At 37.1% G+C, this 20,965-nt stretch overlaps 4 protein-coding genes and 1 pseudogene across 4 annotated transcripts; 3 read left to right on the forward strand and 2 right to left on the reverse strand.

Annotated features, from left to right (window-relative positions):
- Positions 1-968: 968 nt before the first annotated feature.
- On the forward strand, positions 969-2,264 carry LOC130998687 (uncharacterized). The gene has a single exon (XM_057924098.1). The coding sequence runs from the start codon at positions 969-971 to the stop codon at positions 2,262-2,264; it is 1,296 nt and encodes a 431-aa protein (XP_057780081.1).
- Positions 2,265-4,812: 2,548 nt separating this feature from the next.
- LOC130999182 (putative ripening-related protein 5) lies at positions 4,813-9,179 on the forward strand. The gene is made up of 3 exons (XM_057924683.1): positions 4,813-5,825; positions 6,440-6,520; positions 8,668-9,179. Exons 1-3 carry the CDS (start codon positions 5,349-5,351, stop codon positions 9,163-9,165), a joined length of 1,056 nt encoding a protein of 351 aa, XP_057780666.1. The 5' UTR covers positions 4,813-5,348; the 3' UTR covers positions 9,166-9,179.
- LOC130999180 (kiwellin-1-like) lies at positions 6,448-8,575 on the reverse strand. The gene has a single exon (XM_057924681.1). It carries the CDS (start codon positions 8,088-8,090, stop codon positions 7,527-7,529), a length of 564 nt encoding a protein of 187 aa, XP_057780664.1. The 5' UTR covers positions 8,091-8,575; the 3' UTR covers positions 6,448-7,526.
- A 5,982-nt stretch (positions 9,180-15,161) lies between the features above and the next one.
- On the reverse strand, positions 15,162-16,025 carry LOC130999181 (kiwellin-1-like). The gene has a single exon (XM_057924682.1). It carries the CDS (start codon positions 15,868-15,870, stop codon positions 15,310-15,312), a length of 561 nt encoding a protein of 186 aa, XP_057780665.1. The 5' UTR covers positions 15,871-16,025; the 3' UTR covers positions 15,162-15,309.
- A 333-nt stretch (positions 16,026-16,358) lies between these two features.
- LOC130999183 (uncharacterized) lies at positions 16,359-18,617 on the forward strand (annotated as a pseudogene).
- The last annotated feature ends 2,348 nt before the right edge of the window (positions 18,618-20,965 follow it).

The raw sequence follows: 20,965 nt of genomic DNA on the forward strand, positions 1-20,965 counted from the left end.
CCCTGTCGACGCCGTCGCCGGCAATCTCTCTCCGTCGACAGCAATCTCTCTCCGGTGCGTCGTCTCTCTCCGGTGCGACGTCTTTTGCTTTAATTTCATGTTGGTTTTAAAAATATAAGTTTGTATGCTTAAGAATGTTGACTCACTTCTGCGATTCTAAAATCTGAATTAGTTTTCTTCTTCTTTGAAATTAAAAATGGGAACTGCCGAACTGCAACATGTTTAAATCAATTGATCTTTTTTGTTTGTTCTTTTGTTTTTCTCTATTGATGATTTGATGTGATGTCTAAATCAGTAGTATTCACATTGTAATGTTCCTTTGGTATGAATGAGAATTGTTATTTTGATATTGAAAAAGAATCCAGTAGCATCACCAAAAATGGGAACTGCCGAACTACTGCAATGTGTTTGTTTGCTTCCAAATGAATAAGTTAATCACCCCCCAAATGAATTATTGAGCACTCTTGTAATTACCTAGTTCAATCCCCCTTCATTTGATTGGTGATTTGCCTTATATATTTGTTGCCTTGTTGGTATTAATGCGTTTATATATTGACTGAAATGTATATATTTTTTATTCACAGGAAGTAGCTGAAAATGAAACGATATTATAATCACATAGTTACTACAAGTGGGGCGGGTTCATCTTCAACGATTAATGGTCCTAATGCACGTGTGGAACCTGAAGCATCACCAAAAGAAGTGAATATTGAAGTTGATCTTCAGCTTGAGCCATCTTCGAAAGTGGTTGATTTATTAAATCTTCCAAGTGATCCGGGACTACGGCCTAACATAATGAGCTATCCTCCAAACATGATTGAGCAGGTGCGTAGAGCTTATTTATTGGTCTAGTGCATGTTAGTGACACAATTGCTACCTCACTTGAGAAGGGAATTGATTCCTTATTTTCTACTTATGGGTTGAGCATTTCTAGTTTGAGAGGTCAAGGATATGATGGTGCAAGTAACATGAGAGGTGAATTCAGTGGATTGAAAACTTTGATACTCAAGAGGAATCCTAATGCCTATTATGTTCATTGTTTTGCTCATCAGCTTCAACTAACAATTGTTGCTGTTGCGAAAAAGCATATCATTATTGGGTCTTTCTTTAACACTATCTCGCGTTTATGCAATGTGGTTGGAGGTTCATGTAAGCGCAGGGATATGCTTCGAGAGAGCCAAAGAGAGAAGATTATGGAAGGCATTGCAAGTGATGAAATTAAGACCGGAAGGGGATTGAATCAAGAAATGGGGATGAAACGACACGGGGACACTCGTTGGAGTTCTCATTACGGTACTCTCATCAACTTGATTCACTTATTTACTTCTGTTGTTGATGTTCTGGAGTATGTTGGGGCAAATGGTACCGATGATTCACAAAAATCTGAAGCTATGGATTTGTTAGATGTTATTAGTCGATTTGAGTTTGTCTTTGTGTTACATCTGATGAAGAAAATTTTGGGAATTACACATGATCTATCTCAAGTGCTACAAAGGAAAGAACAAGATATTGTGAATGCAATGAGACTTGTTAATGTAGCAAAAACTCGCTTGCAAGCAATGAGAGATAAAGAATGGGAGATGATGTTAACTGACATTTCTAAGTTTTGTAGTAAAAATGAGATAGAAATGATTGATATGGAAGATGAATATGCACCTCGAGGAAGAGGAAGGCGTAGAGTTGAGAAAATGACAAATCTCCACCATTATCGAGTTGAGCTTTTTTACACTGTGATTGACATGCAGGCTTTAGAGTTAAATCAACGTTTTGATGAAGTCAACACAGAATTGATTTTATGCATGTCATGTTTGGATCCTAGAGACTCATTTGCTGGATTTGATATTGAAAAGCTAGTTCGACTTGCAAAGTTTTATCCGTCTGAATTTTCTGAAGTTGCTTTGTATGAACTTGAAAGTCAGCTTGAGAACTTTATTGTCGATGTGCGCATGGATGAAAAGTTCTTAGAACTATCAGGGATTGGAGATCTTGCTGAGAAGATGGTTTCTACAAGGAAACATGACATTTTTCCTTTGGTGTATTTGTTAGTTAAGTTATCATTGACTTTACCAGTTGCTACTGCTACAGTTGAAAGAGTCTTTTCAGCAATGAAGATCATCAAGAGTGTTCTTCGCAATCGTATGGGAGACAATCTTTTGAACGATTGCTTAGTACCTTACATCGAAAAGGATGTGTTTGTAAATGTTACTAATGAAGCTATTATGCAGAGGTTTCAGAACATGAAAAACAGGAGAGAAATGTTATGATTTCTGAAAAAAATTGTTTATGTTGTTTATTTGACTTGTTATGTAATTTAAATGACATTATAGTTGTATTAGTGATTATTATTTATTTCGAATTTTTTATTATTTATTTATTTATTTTATTAAAAAAAATTGGACCCCCCTGAACTCAAAGTCTGGCTCCGCCACTGTGCTCAAGGCAGTTGATTTAAACCAAATCATCTGTCTGCAACATGAAGAGAGAGAGAGAGATTCCGATGGAGGGTTCAAAATATTTGACTTCTCATGGCAAGGACTGTTACATTAGCTTGATCTGCTTAATTAGATTTTGAGAAGTTATAACAAAACTTCATTTTCCTTTTATTTTTCTCGAAATTTCTTTTTGGGTAAATATTAGTTTTTGGCCCATTGTTTGAACGTTTTCTCAAAAATATCTCATTCTAAGCATAATTACAAAACAATATCCATCGTTTCATTTTTTTTCTTATTTATGGCCCGCAAAAATTTTCCGACGACCGGTATTTGACGTGTTCCGGCCAAGTGCCATGTCAGCATTAAAAAAAAAAAAAAAACTTAACATCAGTTTTTGGTCCATCGTTTGGGCGTTTTCTCAAATATATCCCACCCTAATCAAATTTCCAAAATAATATCCATCGTTTCTAATTTGTGACCCGCAAAAATAATCCGACGACCGATTTTTGACGTGTTCCACCATTTGACGTTTCATTAGTATTATATGCACTAATATAAATAAGAATCATCGATATTGTTGTTATTGTGTTTGTATCACTCTGTGGATAATAATATGTGTGTTTGTGAAATTTTCCTAGAGTTTAAGCGATCTACCATCATCATTTCATGACTTCCAAAAGCTTAAGCTATCGGTCTTGAGACCCCAGTCTTACCTCCTACTTTGACAGATTTGTCCTGTAGTGAGAGATTCATGTATTGTTCTCTCATTCATTTTTCTCAATTGTTATAAATTTTATTTGTTGTTGAGATATGGAGTGCAATGTCTATAAATGATCTAGGTCAAATACCGTCAAATGATGAAACACGTCAAATAAGAAAAAAAATGAAACGATGAGTATTGTTTTGTAAATGATTAGGGTGTGATATATTTGAGAAAACGCCCAAACGTTGGGCCAAAAATTGATGTCAAGTTTTTTTCTTTTATTTTTTTAATGCTGACGTGTACTAATGACATGGCACTTGGCCGGAACACGTCAAATATCGGTCGTCGAAAAATTTTTGCGGGCCATAAATAAGAAAAAAAATGAAACCATGTTTACTGTTTTATAATTATGCTTAGGGTGAGATATTTTTAAGAAAACGCCCAAACGATAGGCCAAAAAGTACCATTTCTTTTTTACTACATTCACAATTAGCAGAAGATTTGGTATAACTCAAATTCCTTGATTATTTTCTTCGCATTTTAATCATAGATAGATTTTACATGTCCATCAGCAACAGACACAACAAACACCGTTAATTATAGTCAGTGACGTAGCCAGGATTTTATTTCAGGGGGGCCCAATTTGTAATAATTTTAAAATAATATATATATATATATATATATATATATAAATTAAAAATAAAATTATTTTTTTATCAATTTATTTTATGTACAATGCATCGTTTAAAATTAATAGCTAGGCATTGCTATATTATAACATATAGTATTTTTTTTACATTTAGTATTCTAAAATTATAATATAAAAACTTCATTGTAATATTTAAAATAAATGGAATCAAAAAAATCTCTTTCAATTTGAGGTACTACGATTAATCAAAATATGTTCTAATAACTTACATAACAAAATTTAGGATTATTAATAATAATTAATAACTTGATATCTGAAAATAAAAATAATAATTGGATTCATTCACTAACGCACTACTTCGCATAACTAAAGAAATACTAAATCCTCATTAATAATGTAAATACGAATAACATATATACAAAAAAGAAATGAAAACTAATTCACTAGCATATGGTTTGAGCTAATAACTGATATGAACTAAGATTAATTACTTAAATATATTAACTATAATATCTAATATTAAATGGGAATTTTATTAAGGAAAACTATAATATGTAATACATAATAAAATCAAGTTATAATTAAAAAATATTATTAATAAAGAAACTAAAACAAACAATCTATAACATAATTTAAAAAGTAAAATAAACATGGAAAGTAAATTGCAAGGTGATTATAAAAAAAGTTACATTTAAAATTCAAAATTTACTGTTTTCTTTATGATCGTTCATTATAGATAATTGAAAATTCAAATTTACTCTTTCAATTAAAAATAATAACAAACAATATAAAATAACATCCACCTAAATTAAAAAATGTTGTGAATTTATGATTGTTTTAAGGAAAAAAGAGATTTTTTTTAGAATTAAAAGTACATATATTTAACTAAAAATATAAATATTACTATATATATATTAGTAATTATTTTGAAATTTCCAGTGGGGCCCAGTGCCCCCACTGGACCCCCCCTCCCTCCGTCACTGATTATAGTTTACTGGTACGATGTTTTCAATGTGTAGAGCAGTAACAATATGTTTGTAGTGAGAGTAAATTCAAAGAAACAGAGTTAATAGTCCAAAAACAACAAACAGAAGCTGAAGAATCAGGCTTTCTCTCTCCTCCTTCTGCTTCTCTCTCTTCTCACCATGGCCTTGCATTGCATGGGGTTGAAGCTAAACCATGCAAGCCTAATGGCAAGATTAAGGGCAAGGGACTGCATAATTAACTACGATGATTGCTGTCATTAAAACTAAAGTAGTAATCAAATCTTTATAAAAGATTCTCACACAAAATGTTGAGAGATTTGGAATTTTAGCAGACTGGGCCAATGTATCAGTCTTGGCATGGAAAGATCAACTGAAACGGCAAATTCAAGCAATTTCATATGGATATATTACTCTCTCTCTCATCATGTTTCAGACATGATTTGGTTTCAATCAAAGGCCTTGATCACTTTCTTGGCATTTTTAAGGCTGGAAACTTTATATAAACATATAATTGCATCCCATTTCTGCAACCAACATTCATTCTTCCAATACTAATCTTAAAGAACCCGAGCTTTGAGATGAATTACTTCGGAAAAGGAGCCGTTCTCGTCTTGATGCTCATCCTCGCTGCTCAGGCGTTGGAGGGCCGTCTCCAGTCTTGCAACCCGAGTGGCAAAATCAGAGGAAAGAAGCCACCTCCGGGGCAATGCAACCAGGAAAACGACTCTGATTGCTGTAAACAGGGGAAGCTCTACGCTACTTACAAATGCTCACCCCCCGTCTCTGGCAGCACGAAGGCAGTTCTCACCATCAACAGCTTCCAGAAGGGTGGAGACGGAGGCGGCCCATCAGAGTGTGACAATCAGTACCACTCTGATGACACTCCAGTCGTCGCTCTATCAACTGGCTGGTACAGCGGAGGGAGCAGATGCCTCAACAACGTGACTATAAGTGGCAATGGCCGGAGTGTGACAGCCATGGTGGTGGATGAGTGTGATTCCACCATGGGATGTGATGAGGTTCACGACTATCAGCCACCGTGTCCTAACAACATTGTTGACGCCAGGGACGGAGTCAGGAATTAATTTCGGGGGGGGCTGAAACTGTACGGGGGTTCGGGGGCGGTAGCCCCCGAGAATTTTTTTTGGGGCATTCTGTATATTTAAGGTATTTTTTTTATTAAAATACGAGCATAATACTAATAATAACGAACAATATTTTCATAGATTATATAGTTTCAATATATCACAAAACTTTTTTTGGACATTCCGTATATTTAAGACATTTTTTATTAAAAGGCAAGCATAATAATAATAATAACAAACAAACATGTTCATAGATTATATATTTTCTATATATTACAAATTAGTTTCAATACATTATAATTTTTTTTAGCATTTCATACATATTAGGCATTTTTTATTAAAAGACAAGTATAATAGTAATAATAACAAACAATATTTCATAGATTATATAGTTTTAAATAACAGAATTATCCTTAAATTAAGTATATACATGAGATAATATAATAACCAAATACTCTTTTATAAAACAAAATTATTTTATAATAGGTATAAACATATATCTATATATATTTAAAAAAAAAAAAAAACTCAAAATTTGGGAGGGGGCTCTAGCCCCCCCTAGCCCCCCCCTGGCTCCGTCCCTGGTTGACGCCTCAAAGGCTGTCTGGAAAGCCCTGGGGGTTCCTGAAGGCGACTGGGGCGGCTTGGATATCACTTGGTCTGATGCTTAATGCTTGTTTAAATGATGTAAGGATATGTTGTATTACTTTGTAAATCATCTTATGCTCTTATGAATATTACTTTGAGTCTTGGTGTTCATTATTTTGCACTTTTGTTGAACTATATAAATCACTAGTTTCTTGCAGGAAAGCATCAATGTTTCTGATAAGTGATAACCATTCATCACGATTTCTCTTCATTTTACATCAAACAATTCTATCTTTCTTACTGAAGACAAACTGTTTAAAGCTAGCTTAAATCATTGGTATCAAGAAACATTTCTTTTATAAAATATGGTTCTTGATAGTTGAGTTTAATTTCTAAAATTCATCTTTTAATTATGCCAATTGACAACAGTCTTCTTTATGAATTCCAAAGCTTAAACAGTTGAGTTGGAGATGGAGATGTTCTGTTTTTTGCATGCCTTGATTTTATCTCCAACTAGTAATAACATGGTGAAATAATCTACTAAAAATGGAAAGACATATATGTAATGGGCTAATAGTGATGAAAGGGACTGCATAATCAGACAAAAAACCTATGTTCAGACAAGATTTCGGCCATGGATTCATGCTAAGAAGCTTAACCAACAAATATATACAATGATTCACAGATTTTCCTTTGTATAATTCTTGTATGACATGAAAGCAGCTTTGGATGAATAACTGTTCAAACAGAAAAAACCTTCTTTTCAGAGAAAATAATACTAATAATTAATTTTGAAGATCAGAAAGAAATCCATCATCAATGCTTGAGTTTACTTTTGTTATATTTCATCTGTAAATTGATGGTCATTTTAAGTTTATGGTCAAATAGGATCAATAGGTTTATTGATGTTTAGGCCGTGACACAGATGCTTCTTAATCATGCATCATTAATGGAACAAGAAATTTATGCAAGGAACAGAAGTTTGAACAAACTGCATTATATTTACATTCTTGATATGATTCAAGGATTCTCACAACATAATTTTACAATGACATAAAAACTGGATAAAACACATAAACTGCATTAGGCATCAGACCAAGTGATATCCAACTCTCCCCAGTCACCTTCATCCACTCCCAATGCTTTCCAGACGGCTTTTGAGGCGTCAACGATGTTGTTAGGACACGGAGGCTGGTAGTCGTGGTCATCATCGCATCCCATTGTCGAGTCACACTCATCAACCACCATGGCAGTCACACTCTGCCCATTGCCACTGATGACAATGTTCTTGAGGCACCTTGATCCTCCGGTGTACCATCCAGTCGAGAGCGCCACAACAGGCGTGTCGTCAGAGTGGTACTTGTTGTCGCACTCTGATGGGCCGCCTCCGTCCCCACCCTTCTGGAAGCTGTTGAGGGTCAGAACTGCCTTCGTGCTACCAGAAACGGGGGGAGAGCACTTGTAGGTTGTGTATGACTCCCCTGCTTTGCAGCAGTCGGAGTCGTTCTCCTGATTGCATTCCCCCGGTGGCGGAGTCGTGCCCTTTATCGTGCCACTCGGCTTGCACGACTGGAGCCTGGCATCGGAGGGATATGCTGCAAGAAAGATCAGCACAAGGAGAAATCCTCCTAGGGTGAAGTTCCTCATTTTGGATTGATATTTGATATATTGCTTTTGAATTATTGATAAAAAACTGGATAATTTGATGCAAATTAGGATGGAATAATCTGATTATATATATACAGGTTTAGCCACTAGAAATGAGTCAAATGACAAGAAAGTGCTCAAACAGCAGTGAACTGATAATTTGTCTGTGATGATCCAGTTTTTCTAGTAATTAAGAATCAGTAACTTTACAATGATGCATCAAGACTTGAAAAACACTCATAATAAAAACAAAAAAGTCAGAAAAATGAATCTCAACCATTGATGAAATACTTAGGCCAAAATATCAGTCTGTGGCTTGAGAGAGAGTGGATGAGAAGCTTTATTTATTTTTGACTGATAATGTAAATTAAGCTTAAGATATTTTGAGCAGATTATTTAGTTGAAGTTGAATGCATTGATCAGTTTCTTGGCATTTTTCTTGCAAAAATACTTATATAAACAGATCTCATCATCCCATTTCAGCATCAAACATACAGCAATCTAATACAAGATGATGAACCTCAAAAAAGTATCCATCTTTGCTTTGCTAATCGTCCTTGCTGCTCAGGCGTTGGAGGGCCGACTTCAATCCTGCAACCCGAGTGGAAAAATCAGAGGAAAGAAGCCACCTCCGGGGCAATGCAACCAGCAAAATGACTCCGATTGCTGTAAACAAGGGAAGCTCTACACCACTTACAAATGCTCTCCCCCCATTTCTGGAAGCACGAAAGCAGTTCTCACCATCAACAGCTTCCAGAAGGGTGGAGATGGAGGCGGCCCATCAGAATGTGACAATCAGTACCACTCTGATGACACACCAGTTGTCGCGCTATCCACTGGTTGGTACAGCGGAGGGAGCAGATGCCTCAACAACGTAACTATAAGTGGCAATGGCCGGAGTGTGACAGCAATGGTGGTGGATGAGTGTGATTCCACCATGGGATGTGATGAGGATCACGATTATCAGCCACCGTGTCCTAACAACATTGTTGATGCCTCAAAGGCTGTCTGGAAGGCCTTGGGGGTTCCTGAAGGCGACTGGGGAGAGTTGGATATTACTTGGTCTGATGCTTGATGCTTAATGCTTGTTTGAATTAATGATGTAAGAATATGTTGTACTATTACTTTGTAAATCATCTTATGAATATACTTTTGTGTATTGGTATCATTATTTTGCACTTTTGTTGAAATATAACGCGCAGTTTCTTGCACACACCTGCTTATTTCTGTTCTGAGAAATCGATGTTTCTGAGAAGTCAGAGTGAAACTGATAACTCATGAACTGCCCTAAACTGTTATACATTTCATCTCTATTTCTCTTTTTATTACATAAAGTAATTCTACTCTCTTACAAAAGAAAAACTGTCTCCTTCATCTTAAAGCTATCAAAGATCGTCTGAATCTTGAGAAAACGACTATTTTGGCATACATCTCCCATCAAAACTGAATCTTTCTGGCAAAATTATCATAATTTGAAGAAAAGAAAGTTTTCTTGAATATAATTCTTGATGGTTGAATTACTCCTTTTAATATGCCAACAACAACACTTTTTTTTTTCACTTGCTTTTGCCTTTTGCTTTGAGCATGGTTTATTGTCTGTAACTTGTGTAGAGAATAAAGATATAAAACATATTGAAGAAGAAGAAGTAGGAAGATGTATTTATATTGGAGATAAGAGTACATATTTATATGTAAGAGAACTATCACAACTAGGAACACTAAACCAATGTGGGATACTTATTACTATTCATAACACTCCCCCTCAAGCTGGAGCATATATGTTAATCATATCCAGCTTGATACACAACTCAGAGAAACGCTTGCCTCCCAACGGTTTAGTGAAGATATCAGCAATTTGATCTGACGAAGAAGTGAACGGAGTAGAAATAGTTTGGTTCAATACACACTCACGAATGAAATGGCAGTCAACCTCAATATGTTTAGTCCGTTCATGAAAAACTGGATTGTTAGCAATGTAAATAGCTGCTTGGTTATCACAGTGCATGGGTAACGGTTCATTGAAAGTGAATCCTAATTCCCCAAGCAGATTCTTCACACCAATCATCTCAGTTGCAGTATGAGCCATAGCTCTATACTCAGCCTCGGCTGAAGATCTAGCAACTGTTTGTTGTTTCTTGCTCCTCCAAGTTATCAAATTTCCACCCAAGTAAGTACAGTATCCAGATGTCGATTTCCGATCAATTTTAGAGCCAGCATAATCAGCATCAGAGTACCCTTCAATTTTTAGATGACCATTTTTTTTAAAGAACAATCATTTTCCCGGAGATTTCTTGATATATCGAAGAATTCGAATAGCAGCTTCCCAATGAACTTGTTTAGGCTTATCCAAGAAACGACTAACCAAACCAACCGCAAAAGAAATATCAGGCCGTGTCACTGTCAAGTAGATAAGTTTCCCAACAAGACGTCTGTACTTAGCTTTGTCCTCCAAGAAATCTTCACTCTCATCCCAGACATTCGGGTCAATATCCATAGGAGTATCAACCGGCTTCGTTCCCAACAACCCGGTTTCTTTAAGTAAATCAGTAGCATACTTCTGCTGAGACAGAGAAATTCCATACTTGCTGTGAGCAATTTCAATTCCCAAGAAGTACTTGGGACGTCCCAAATCCTTAATAACGAATTGTTCTTGCAAGTAGGGGTGAGCAAAAAATCCGAAACCGAATAACCGAACCGATCCAAACCGAAATTTTAAAATATGGTTCGGTTTTTTCGGTTTTTCGGTTCGGTTCGGTTTTTTTTCCCATAAAATTTCGGTTTTTCGGTTCGGTTCGGTTCGGATTTTTTAAAACCGAACAAAACCGAAAAACCGAATTATATTTATAATATATATATAATATTTTAATTATAATTTTATAATATCTAACTTCTAATATTTTTTTAATTTTATAGTTTTTTTTGGAATTTTCGGTTTTTTTCCGAAAATTTCGGTTTTTTCGGTTTTTTTTCGAAAATTTCGGTTTTCTTCGGATTAATTCGGTTTTTCGGTTCGGTTCGGTTTTAATTATAAAAATTTCGGTTAATTCGGTTCGGTTTGTTCGGTTAATTCGGTTCGGTTCGGTTTTTTTTTTAAACCGAACTAAAATATGGTTTGGTTCGGTTTTTGCTCACCCCTACTTGCAAGTATGTCTTTGTATCAGCAATTCCTTGTACATCACTCCCAGATATAAGGATGTCATCGACATAGACAACGAGAATGACAATTCCAGAGGCTTGATGGCGCACAAAAACAGAGTGGTCAGACTTGCATTGCTTAAACCCAATTTTGCTGAGAACACTACTAAACTTGTCAAACCATGCCTTCGGACTTTGCTTAAGACCATAAATAGCCTTCTTAAGACAACACACCTTAGTAGAATCCTCCCCCTGAGCAACATACCCGGGAGGTTGCTCCATATAAACAGTTGGAGATATATCGCCATAGAGAAAAGCATTCTTCACATCAAGCTGATACATAGGCCAAGAAAGATTAACAGCCAAGGAGAACAAGATGCGAATGGAGTTCAAGCGAGCGGTGGGAGAGAATGTCTCAAAGTAATCCACACCATAAGTCTGTGTAAAACCTTTTGCTACAAGGCGGGCTTTGTACCGATCAATGGTACCATCAGCAAGAAACTTGATAGTGAACACCCAACGACAAGAAACAATAACAGCAGAAACAGGAGCAGTTGCTAGAACCCAAGTGCCACGAGATAAAAGGGCACACATCTCCTCATCCATAGCAGCCTTCCAATGCGGATGTTTGAGTGCCTCAAGGTAAGAAGTTGGAATAACTGTAGAGAAAAGGGAAAGAGCAAAAGACCGAAAAGAAAGACTCAAACAGGCAAAAGAGACATAGTTAGACATTGGATGGCGAGTGGTACAAGTACGTTTACCTTTGCGTATAGCGATAGGTAAGTCATCTGTGTTAGCAGGTTGGTCATCCTCAGAATCTGCAGAAGAAGATAACTCGGGTGGAGAACATGAGGCCGGTTCAGCAACAGTCTCTGGAACTGGTGCGGGACGAGGACGACGGGTATACACTTGTAAGGGTTGAGTAGGAGGAGAAACTATCGCAGGTATAGGCAAAGGAGCAGAGTGTAACTTATTTTGAGAAGTAGTGCTAGTATGAGGAAAAAATGGAAGAGATTCAAAGAAGGTGACATCGGCACAGACATAGTGACGTTTGGTAAGAGGGTCAAGACATCTATACCCTTTCTGTGTTCTAGAATACCCGAGAAAAACACACTTAATAGAACGAGGAGATAACTTATCTAACCCAGGACTTAGATCATGAACAAAACAAACACACCCAAAAATGCGAGGAGGGACAGGGTAAAGAGGTTTGTCAGGATGAAGATACGAAAAAGGAATATCTCCATGAAGCACACTAGAAGGCATTCTATTAATGAGAAAACATGCCGTAAGAACAGCATCACCCCATAACCACTTAGGAACCCGCATATGAGACATAAGAGTACGAGCAACATCCAAAATATGACGGTGTTTTCGTTCTGCAACTCCATTTTGTTGGGAAGTATGTGAGCAGGAAGTTTGATGAATTATGCCACGAGAATCACAAAAAGATGAAATAGATTTTTGAGTGAATTCAAGAGCATTATCAGTGCGAAGAATACGCAAATCGACAGAATATTGAGTTTTTATTTCATGATAAAAAGAGTTTAGTATAGCAGGGACTCCAGTTCTCTGTTTGAGCAAATACACCCATGTCATACGCGAATAATCATCAACCAAGACCATAAAATATCTGAAACCCCCTCTAGACTCAACTCGACTCTGACCCCAAACATCACAATGAACAAGCTCAAAAGCAAAAGAACTACGTTTATCAATTCTAGAAGGAAAAGATGTGCGATGGTGCTTGCCCAACTCACAAGACTCACATTGAAATTCAACAGACGAAGTAGGAATTAAACTGCAAAGACTAGACGGCGACGGATGACCAAGGCGACAATGCCACTGATATGGAGTCACGGTGGCAGAGAGAGCACGCGAAGGTGCAGGAATACCAGAATCCAAGTAGTAAACCCCGTCACGCTCATGTCCTCCACCAATCGTCTTCTTCGTCTGCAGGTCCTGAAAGGTAACAAAGGTAGGAAAAAAAGTGACAGAGCAATTGTGAGTTTTGGTAAGTTGACTAACCGATAATAAGCTAACGGGAAATTTAGAAGCAAACATGACATTGTTAAGAGTTAATTGGGGAGTAGGACGGACAACACCACTCCCCGTCACCGAAGAATAGGTGCCATCAGCGACACGGACAGAAGGTAAGGATGAATGAGTAAAAGATGTCAAAAGAGATTTAGTACCAGTAATATGGACAGAGGCACCAGAATCTACCAACCAAGACTTACCATGAGACACTGCAAACGCACCTGCGGAAGCAACTATAGGAGAGGCTGCACTAGTAGATGGAGCAGTACCAGATGACAAATTGATGGATTGGATCAGTTTGTCGTATTGAGCCCGTGAGAGCGAGACCGTATCATCACTGGAGGAAGACTGAGGATCAGGAACAACTGTATGAGCCCGACCTGGTTTGCCAAAGGTTTTCCAACAATTTTCAGAAGTGTGATTGGTTCGGTGGCAATACTCACAATAACGATCAGAACCGCGACCTCGGCCACGACCTCGTTCACCACTACGGCCACGACCACGACCACCGTAAGAACTTTGACCGTGAGCATAATTTTGATTCTGAATAGCCTGGTTGGAGGGCGAAAAAGAGGCACTAACATGAGAATTCTGACTGCGAGCAGCCATGGCAGAAGAATTAGGTGAAGTAGCATCATCGGTACGACCAGTGGAAACCCGCAACACACGAGATAAGGCATTGGATAATGATGGAACATTATCACTTGATAACAGGCTGTCACGAACTGGTCGGAGATCAGCATCCAAACCTGATAAGAATTTGGCAACCATGAACTCTTCCCACTGTGTGGCCCGCTGAGTGACAGAACAGGATAGTGGATGATAAACAAGAATTTCATCAGCAAGTCCTTTGAGTGTAGAGAAATAGTCATTAACTGATTGGCCAGACTGAGTATGAGAGAAAAGTTTCTCATATAACTCGAAGACACGAGATACGTTCTTGTCATTGGAATACATCTGCCGTAATGTATCCCACATGTCCTTAGCAGTTTCTAAGAACATGATATTCTTACTAACAGAGTCTTCAAGACTATTCAAAAGCCAAGTCATGACAGCACAATCGTCGGCACTCCAGGCATCATATTTGAGATCCGTAGAAGCAACTGGATCACTTAGAACATGTGTTTTCTTTTTCTGAGAGCCTAAGAACAATAGAAAGGCACGAGACCAGAGAAGATAATTGGAACCATTCAATTTTATGGTGGTTCCTAGGGCAGCGGATTTTGAATCAGACATGATGTAAAAGGATTAGAAAACTGAAACCCTATATAGAGAATAGACAGCAACGGTGGCTGAAAACAAAAGCTAGAGAGGGAGGCTGTGCGACGGGGAGACCCGAGCAGCAATAGTAGTGCCAGCCGGAGAGAAGGACGGCCGGAGAGATGAAGGAAAACAAAAAAAAAAATTTCTGATGTGGAAGATCAGACAATGCTGCAACCACAGAGCATACTTATAGGAATAGAGAAAAAAAAAACTATTCATAAATACGTAAAGTACTATTCATAAATACGTACAGTACTATTTATAAATACGTACAGTAGAAAAAATTATCAGGTATCTAACATGCTCTGATACCATGTAGAGAATAAAGATATAAAACATATTGAAGAAGAAGAAGTAGGAAGATGTATTTATATTGGAGATAAGAGTACATATTTATATGTAAGAGAACTATCACAACTAGGAACACTAAACCAATGTGGGATACTTATTACTATTCATAACAACTTGTATGGTTTCTGTAATACATAATTCATCTGAAATATTCGAACCCTTCTTCGTCTTGAAATCTTCAGAACTCCGCGAAGCAGAAGAGTTTTCTCTCTCATATCCAAAGCTTAATGTGGACAAAGGATTGAGAAACAGATTGTCTTGTTGTAACTGAGATTAGTTTTATGTTATCTACTGCTTAACTTTAATTCTGCAGATCTTTCTAAAGAAGATTGGGACAGGAAATTATGAGATCATTAAAATTATTCTTAATCCACATGAAACCATACATTGAAAATGCAACAAAAAAGAAATGAAAGCACAAGTTGTGTCATTAGGCATCCAACCAGGTGATGTCCAGTTCATCCCAGTCTTGCACGGGCACCTTCAATGCTTTCCAGACAGCAGAAGATGCGCCAACAACGTTGTTAGAGCACGGAGGGAGGTAATCGCTGCCTGCATTGCATCCCTTGGAGGAATCACACTCATCAACCACCATAGCTTCCACGCTCCGCCCATTACCACTTATGGTGATGTTGTTCAGACACCTTCTCCCTCCACTGTACCATCCGGTAGGCAGAGAGACAACAGGTGTGTCGTCCGAGTAGTACTTGTGCTCGCATTTGGATGGCTTATATCCATCTCCGCCTTTCTCAAAGCCGGTGACGTAGAGAACTGCCTTTGTGGCTGCAGACACCGGTGGAGAACATTTGTAAGTAGTGTAATATTTCCCCTCTCTGCAGCAGATGTTGTCGTCTTCGTTGCAGTATCCTTCAGGTGGCTTCTTTCCCTTCACTTTGCCACTCGGCTTGCAGGTTCGATGCCGAGCTTCTGATAAATGAGGGGAGAATATCAGTGCAAGAAAAAGTGCTCCCAAGCTCAAGTTCCTCATCATGATACCAATTTTAGCTCAGCAATGGAAATTCTTGATATTGGGAGTGAAAAATATGAGTTTATATAGAGGTTTACCACAAGAAAAATGCCATTGTTGTTGTCAAAACTGAACTAATAAAATTAAATTTTTAAATGCTGATGATGGAGATGGAAATAGAGATAGGTTATGTTCTGTCTTCAGCAGCCTTGATTGGATCTCCAACCGGCAATAAAAAGGCGAAAGAATCGACTCAGAAGTCAGAAATGCATGCTATCTTCTTATTAGTATATGTTTATATGCTTCCATACTGTGTTATCAAATGACATAAATGAAAATATGACAAGATTTTAGTCCATGCTTATGGCAAAGTAACTAATTCTTAATTAGTATAATTAATAAATTATCAGTTCACTGCTGTTTGAGCACTTTCTTGTCATTTCCACTGCCTAAACCTGTATATATATAATCAGATTATTCCATCCTAATTTGCATCAAATTATCCAGTTTTTTTATCAATAATTCAAAAGCAATATATCAAATATCAATCCAAAATGAGGAACTTCACCCTAGGAGGACTTCTCCTTGTGCTGAACTTTCTTGCAGCATATCCCACCGATGCCAGGCTCCAGTCGTGCAAGCCGAGTGGGACGATAAAGGGCACGACTCCGCCACCGGGGGGAATGCAATCAGGAGAACGACTCCGACTGCTGCAAAGCAGGGGAGTCATACACCACCTACAAGTGCTCTCCCCCCGTTTCTGGAAGCACAAAGGCAGTTCTGACCCTCAACAGCTTCCAGAAGGGTGGGGACGGAGGCGGCCCATCAGAGTGCGACAACAAGTACCACTCTGACGACACGCCTGTTGTGGCGCTCTCGACTGGATGGTACACCGGAGGATCAAGGTGCCTCAAGAACATTGTCATCAGTGGCAATGGGAAGAGTGTGACTGCCATGGTGGTTGATGAGTGTGACTCGACAATGGGATGCGATGATGACCACGACTACCAGCCTCCGTGTCCTAACAACATCGTTGACGCCTCAAAAGCCGTCTGGAAAGCATTGGGAGTGGATGAAGGTGACTGGGGAGAGTTGGATATCACTTGGTCTGATGCCTAATGCAGTTTATGTGTTTTATCCAGTTTTTATGTCATTGTAAGATTATGTTGTGAGAATTCTTGAATCATATCAAGAATGTAAATATAATGCAGTTTGTTCAAACTTCTGTTCTTTGCATAAATTTCTTGTTCCATTAATATGACGGCCTAAACGTTGGACGTGTAACCATCTTCACAACGGTTCTTGAAAGATAATTATCGAGTTAAAAAAAGGTAAAAATGTGGCATCAAAATCTTTATTTTGATCTGGTAATTGCACAAATTAGATAATATGGAGCTGCTCTTTTAAAAAAAACAGAGAAATACTGGAATTTTTTAACTATGTTTGGTTGAGTTTTCAGATAAAGAGAGTTAAATGAGAACAAAACAGTATGAATGTCTAAAACATATCAAATCTATCTTATCATTACAATAAAATGAAGTTACTTACAAAGATAAAATCAAGTATTGATGATGCTTTTTTTATCTTCAAAATTAAAGATTGCTTTTTATCTTCAAAACCAGAGAAAAAAAACACACACACACACAAAGAGAGAGAGAGAAATTTCTGTTGGTTATCAGCACTGTACATTTTTTTTAATTTTTTGTGCAACCTCAGAATCTTTGGATGATTTTCTAAGTTTTTAGTGCATTATTTTTTGTTACAGACTAAACAAAAGCTAATAAAGGAAAGTTTTTCTAAAGAAATAAAGCTTAAGCTATCATGAAAAATATAGGCCAAAATTTATTTTGACTGATAAATGTAAACTATGTGCAAATAATTTTGAACTCTAGATTGTAAGAAATGATGCCTCTAACTCTGTCACATTATGCACTGATAATTTGGTTTGAAGTTGAATGCCTTGAGCAGTTTCTTGGCATTTTTACTTCAAAAATACTTATATAAACAGATCTCACCATCCCATTTCAGCATCAAACATACAGCAATCTAATACAAGATGATGAACCTCAGAAAAATAGCCATCTTTGCTTTGCTAATCGTCCTCGCTGCTCAGGTGTTGGAGGGCAGTCTTCAATCCTGCAATCCGAGTGGCAAAATCAGAGGAAAGAAGCCACCTCCGGGGCAATGCAACCAGGAAAACGACTCCGATTGCTGTAAACAGGGGAAGCTCTACACCACTTACAAATGCTCCCCCTCCGTTTCTGGCAGCACGAAGGCAGTTCTCACCATAAACAGCTTCCAGAAGGGTGGAGACGGAGGCGGCCCATCAGAATGTGACAATCAGTACCACTCTGACGACACACCAGTCGTCGCCCTATCAACCGGTTGGTACAGCGGAGGGAGCAGATGCCTCAACAACGTAACTATAAGTGGCAATGGCCGGAGTGTGACAGCAATGGTGGTGGATGAGTGTGATTCCACCATGGGATGTGATGAGGATCACGATTATCAGCCACCGTGTCCTAACAACATTGTTGATGCCTCAAAGGCTGTCTGGAAAGCCTTGGGGGTTCCTGAAGGCGACTGGGGCGAGTTGGATATTACTTGGTCTGATGCATGATGCTTGTTTGAATGATGCAAGGATATGTTGTATTACTTTGTAAATCATCTTATGAACATACTTTTGTGTATTGGTATCATTATTTTGCACTTTTGTTGAAACTAGCAGTGAGAACGTGCGATGCACGTTGAACATGTGTGATCTTTGATCAGATTCTAATAAACTCCTTTTTTGTGCCGCTTCTTTGAATGTTGAGCATTTTATACCATTAACCGTCAATAAATATTGGAAAGAGGTTGGTCCCCTGACATGATTCAATAATAATTTTTCATAGTATCTTTCTCCTTCAATCGGACTTACTGCACTTATACATACATAATGCTCTGGAAATTCTCTGTAGAGATACTGCCTTGCCTTTTCACTTATAGCACACATATAAAAATATTCAGTTAGCATTGTTTTAGAAACATGATCCCACAATAAAAGCTTCTGCAGATTTTGGGATGCGTGATAGGATACAAACTGTTTATCAGGAAGGTGAAGTTGTAAGTTGATAACTGCTGGAAAAATATCATTCAGACCAAATTCATAAATTCTCCACATTGCTTCTTGCGCAGATACCCATCGTGCATCTTGAAATTGTTTGATTTCATCAACTTGATGCGGCTAATCATCTTGGGTTATATGAACAGCCACCCTATCATGTCCATTATGGATATATTTGTACAAATACTTAACAACTGTGATACCAGAGCATACCTCGACACTCGATATTAATATGACAGTTGTATCTGGACAATATATAGATGTGCATTATATGGTAGAACACATTGGTTGTCTAAGTCTGCATTCTGAACACGTACAATTGATCCATTTTTTCTTCTTTTGTAAATTGGATATCCATCTTTACCTTGTTGTGTGCTTTCACAATATGGTCGCGGATAATGGCATTTACATTTTCCTTTCACCAAACAAGGATTATTTAGATTTTCTCTCCACAAGGTCCATGCATCATATGTTTTTTCACCAATTCAAACAATTCAGAATTGTTTTCTTGATCGGGAAGTTCGGCACTTACAAACTTATCTATTTCACTTGTCGTATTCAACTTATACTCAGTCTTGAAAATTATCAACATGTGGACATGTGGTAACCCTCTTTTTTGAAATTCAACTACATCAACATGTGCAGCTACATGTCCAAAAATTTTCCTCTTGAATAATTGATCTTTTAAGTCTTGCAATTTTGCTCGAAATACTCATGTAGTTAAGTCTGGACGATCTTGAGCTGTTTGATCATCATATAATGCTTCTTATATTTCTTTCCACTCTGGATTGCAAGTCATTGTAATGAATAGATCTGGTTTCCCAAATTTTTATACTAATGCCAATGCATCAAGATATCAACACTGCATATCTCTTGGTCCTCCTATAAATGTTGCTGGTAGAACAATTCTTTTGCCAACTTCATTCCCTCTTAATTCTCCATTAAAGACACTATCCACAATTCCTTGATACAATTCTGCTCTCATACTTGATTGGTTTTGACGAAAAAAATTTAGTCTTGTTGTCTCTAATTCTATATACATATCCACTATATATTGCTGTAATAATCTTCCAGCTAATAAAAGTATGGATTGTCTTGGATTTCTAATTTGTATCTTATAACAAATATATTCTCTGCACGATACATTCTTAACGTTTTGTCTTCTACCACCTATAAATATAGAAAAATACAACATAAAAATAATAAAAGTTATATTATAGTGGTTAGTGAAATAAAGTAAAATATAACAGTTGCAGAATAAATAATTGTCTTAACAATTCCTTAATTATATAAAAGAATCTCAATCCAATTAACAACCAAAAGATTTTCATTCAAACTGTGTTTAAAAATTTAATTAAATATACTCATTATTACCTAAACACTCTAAATACAAATAAACACTTTATGGATTTAGGCCATCCATGCACCAGTAGTTAGTGATAAGAGCAGAAAGACTTCAAAGTATATTTTTATTTTTTACACACGCTTAAATCCAAAAGTTTAATACTATAATTTATCAAATTATTAAAATCAATTTATAAACATAAAAATATAAAATATGATAACTGCTTAACTAATTTTATCATCAATCAATATATAAAAAGTTAATAGACATACCTTGATCTTCATTGAAGATAATATCGCCTGCAGTTATGGTTCTTGCTAATAAAGTAGAAGTAGAAATAGAATTTGTGTTACGAACTGAAGACATTGGATCAATCTTTTTAATGTTTTGATGCCAACCTGTTTCGCCCATTGGAAAAAGAAGTGGATATTGCAATGGATCATAATATCCATAATAATGCTTTATTCTATGTCTATCACCGGAATGAGCATGAACTACAATATCCCGCTCCAATGAGATATTTTCATTATTTCCCTCAACCCATGTAGCTGCAATTTAATCAGCCTGTGGAGAATTATATACTCGTTGGTCTAAGTTGACATCTTTGGAAATATGAAGCTGAACATTGTCCATTGAAGGATAATCTTTCAATCTTCGAAATAATTTTG

The sequence above is a fragment of the Salvia miltiorrhiza genome, chromosome 8, assembly GCF_028751815.1.
Source record: "Salvia miltiorrhiza cultivar Shanhuang (shh) chromosome 8, IMPLAD_Smil_shh, whole genome shotgun sequence".
Lineage (NCBI taxonomy): Eukaryota > Viridiplantae > Streptophyta > Magnoliopsida > Lamiales > Lamiaceae > Salvia > Salvia miltiorrhiza.

Bases quoted from the DNA above. Each gene is read 5' to 3' on its own strand.
- LOC130998687 (XM_057924098.1), top strand. From the start codon at position 969: ATGAGAGGTGAATTCAGTGGATTGAAAACTTTGATACTCAAGAGGAAT.
- LOC130999182 (XM_057924683.1), top strand. From the start codon at position 5,349: ATGAATTACTTCGGAAAAGGAGCCGTTCTCGTCTTGATGCTCATCCTC. The intron at 5,826-6,439 runs GTTGACGCCAGG...GCTCCGTCCCTG, and splicing joins CACCGTGTCCTAACAACATT to GTTGACGCCTCAAAGGCTGT. The intron at 6,521-8,667 runs GCTTAATGCTTG...CAGGCGTTGGAG, and splicing joins TGGATATCACTTGGTCTGAT to GGCCGACTTCAATCCTGCAA.
- LOC130999180 (XM_057924681.1), bottom strand. From the start codon at position 8,090: ATGAGGAACTTCACCCTAGGAGGATTTCTCCTTGTGCTGATCTTTCTT.
- LOC130999181 (XM_057924682.1), bottom strand. From the start codon at position 15,870: ATGATGAGGAACTTGAGCTTGGGAGCACTTTTTCTTGCACTGATATTC.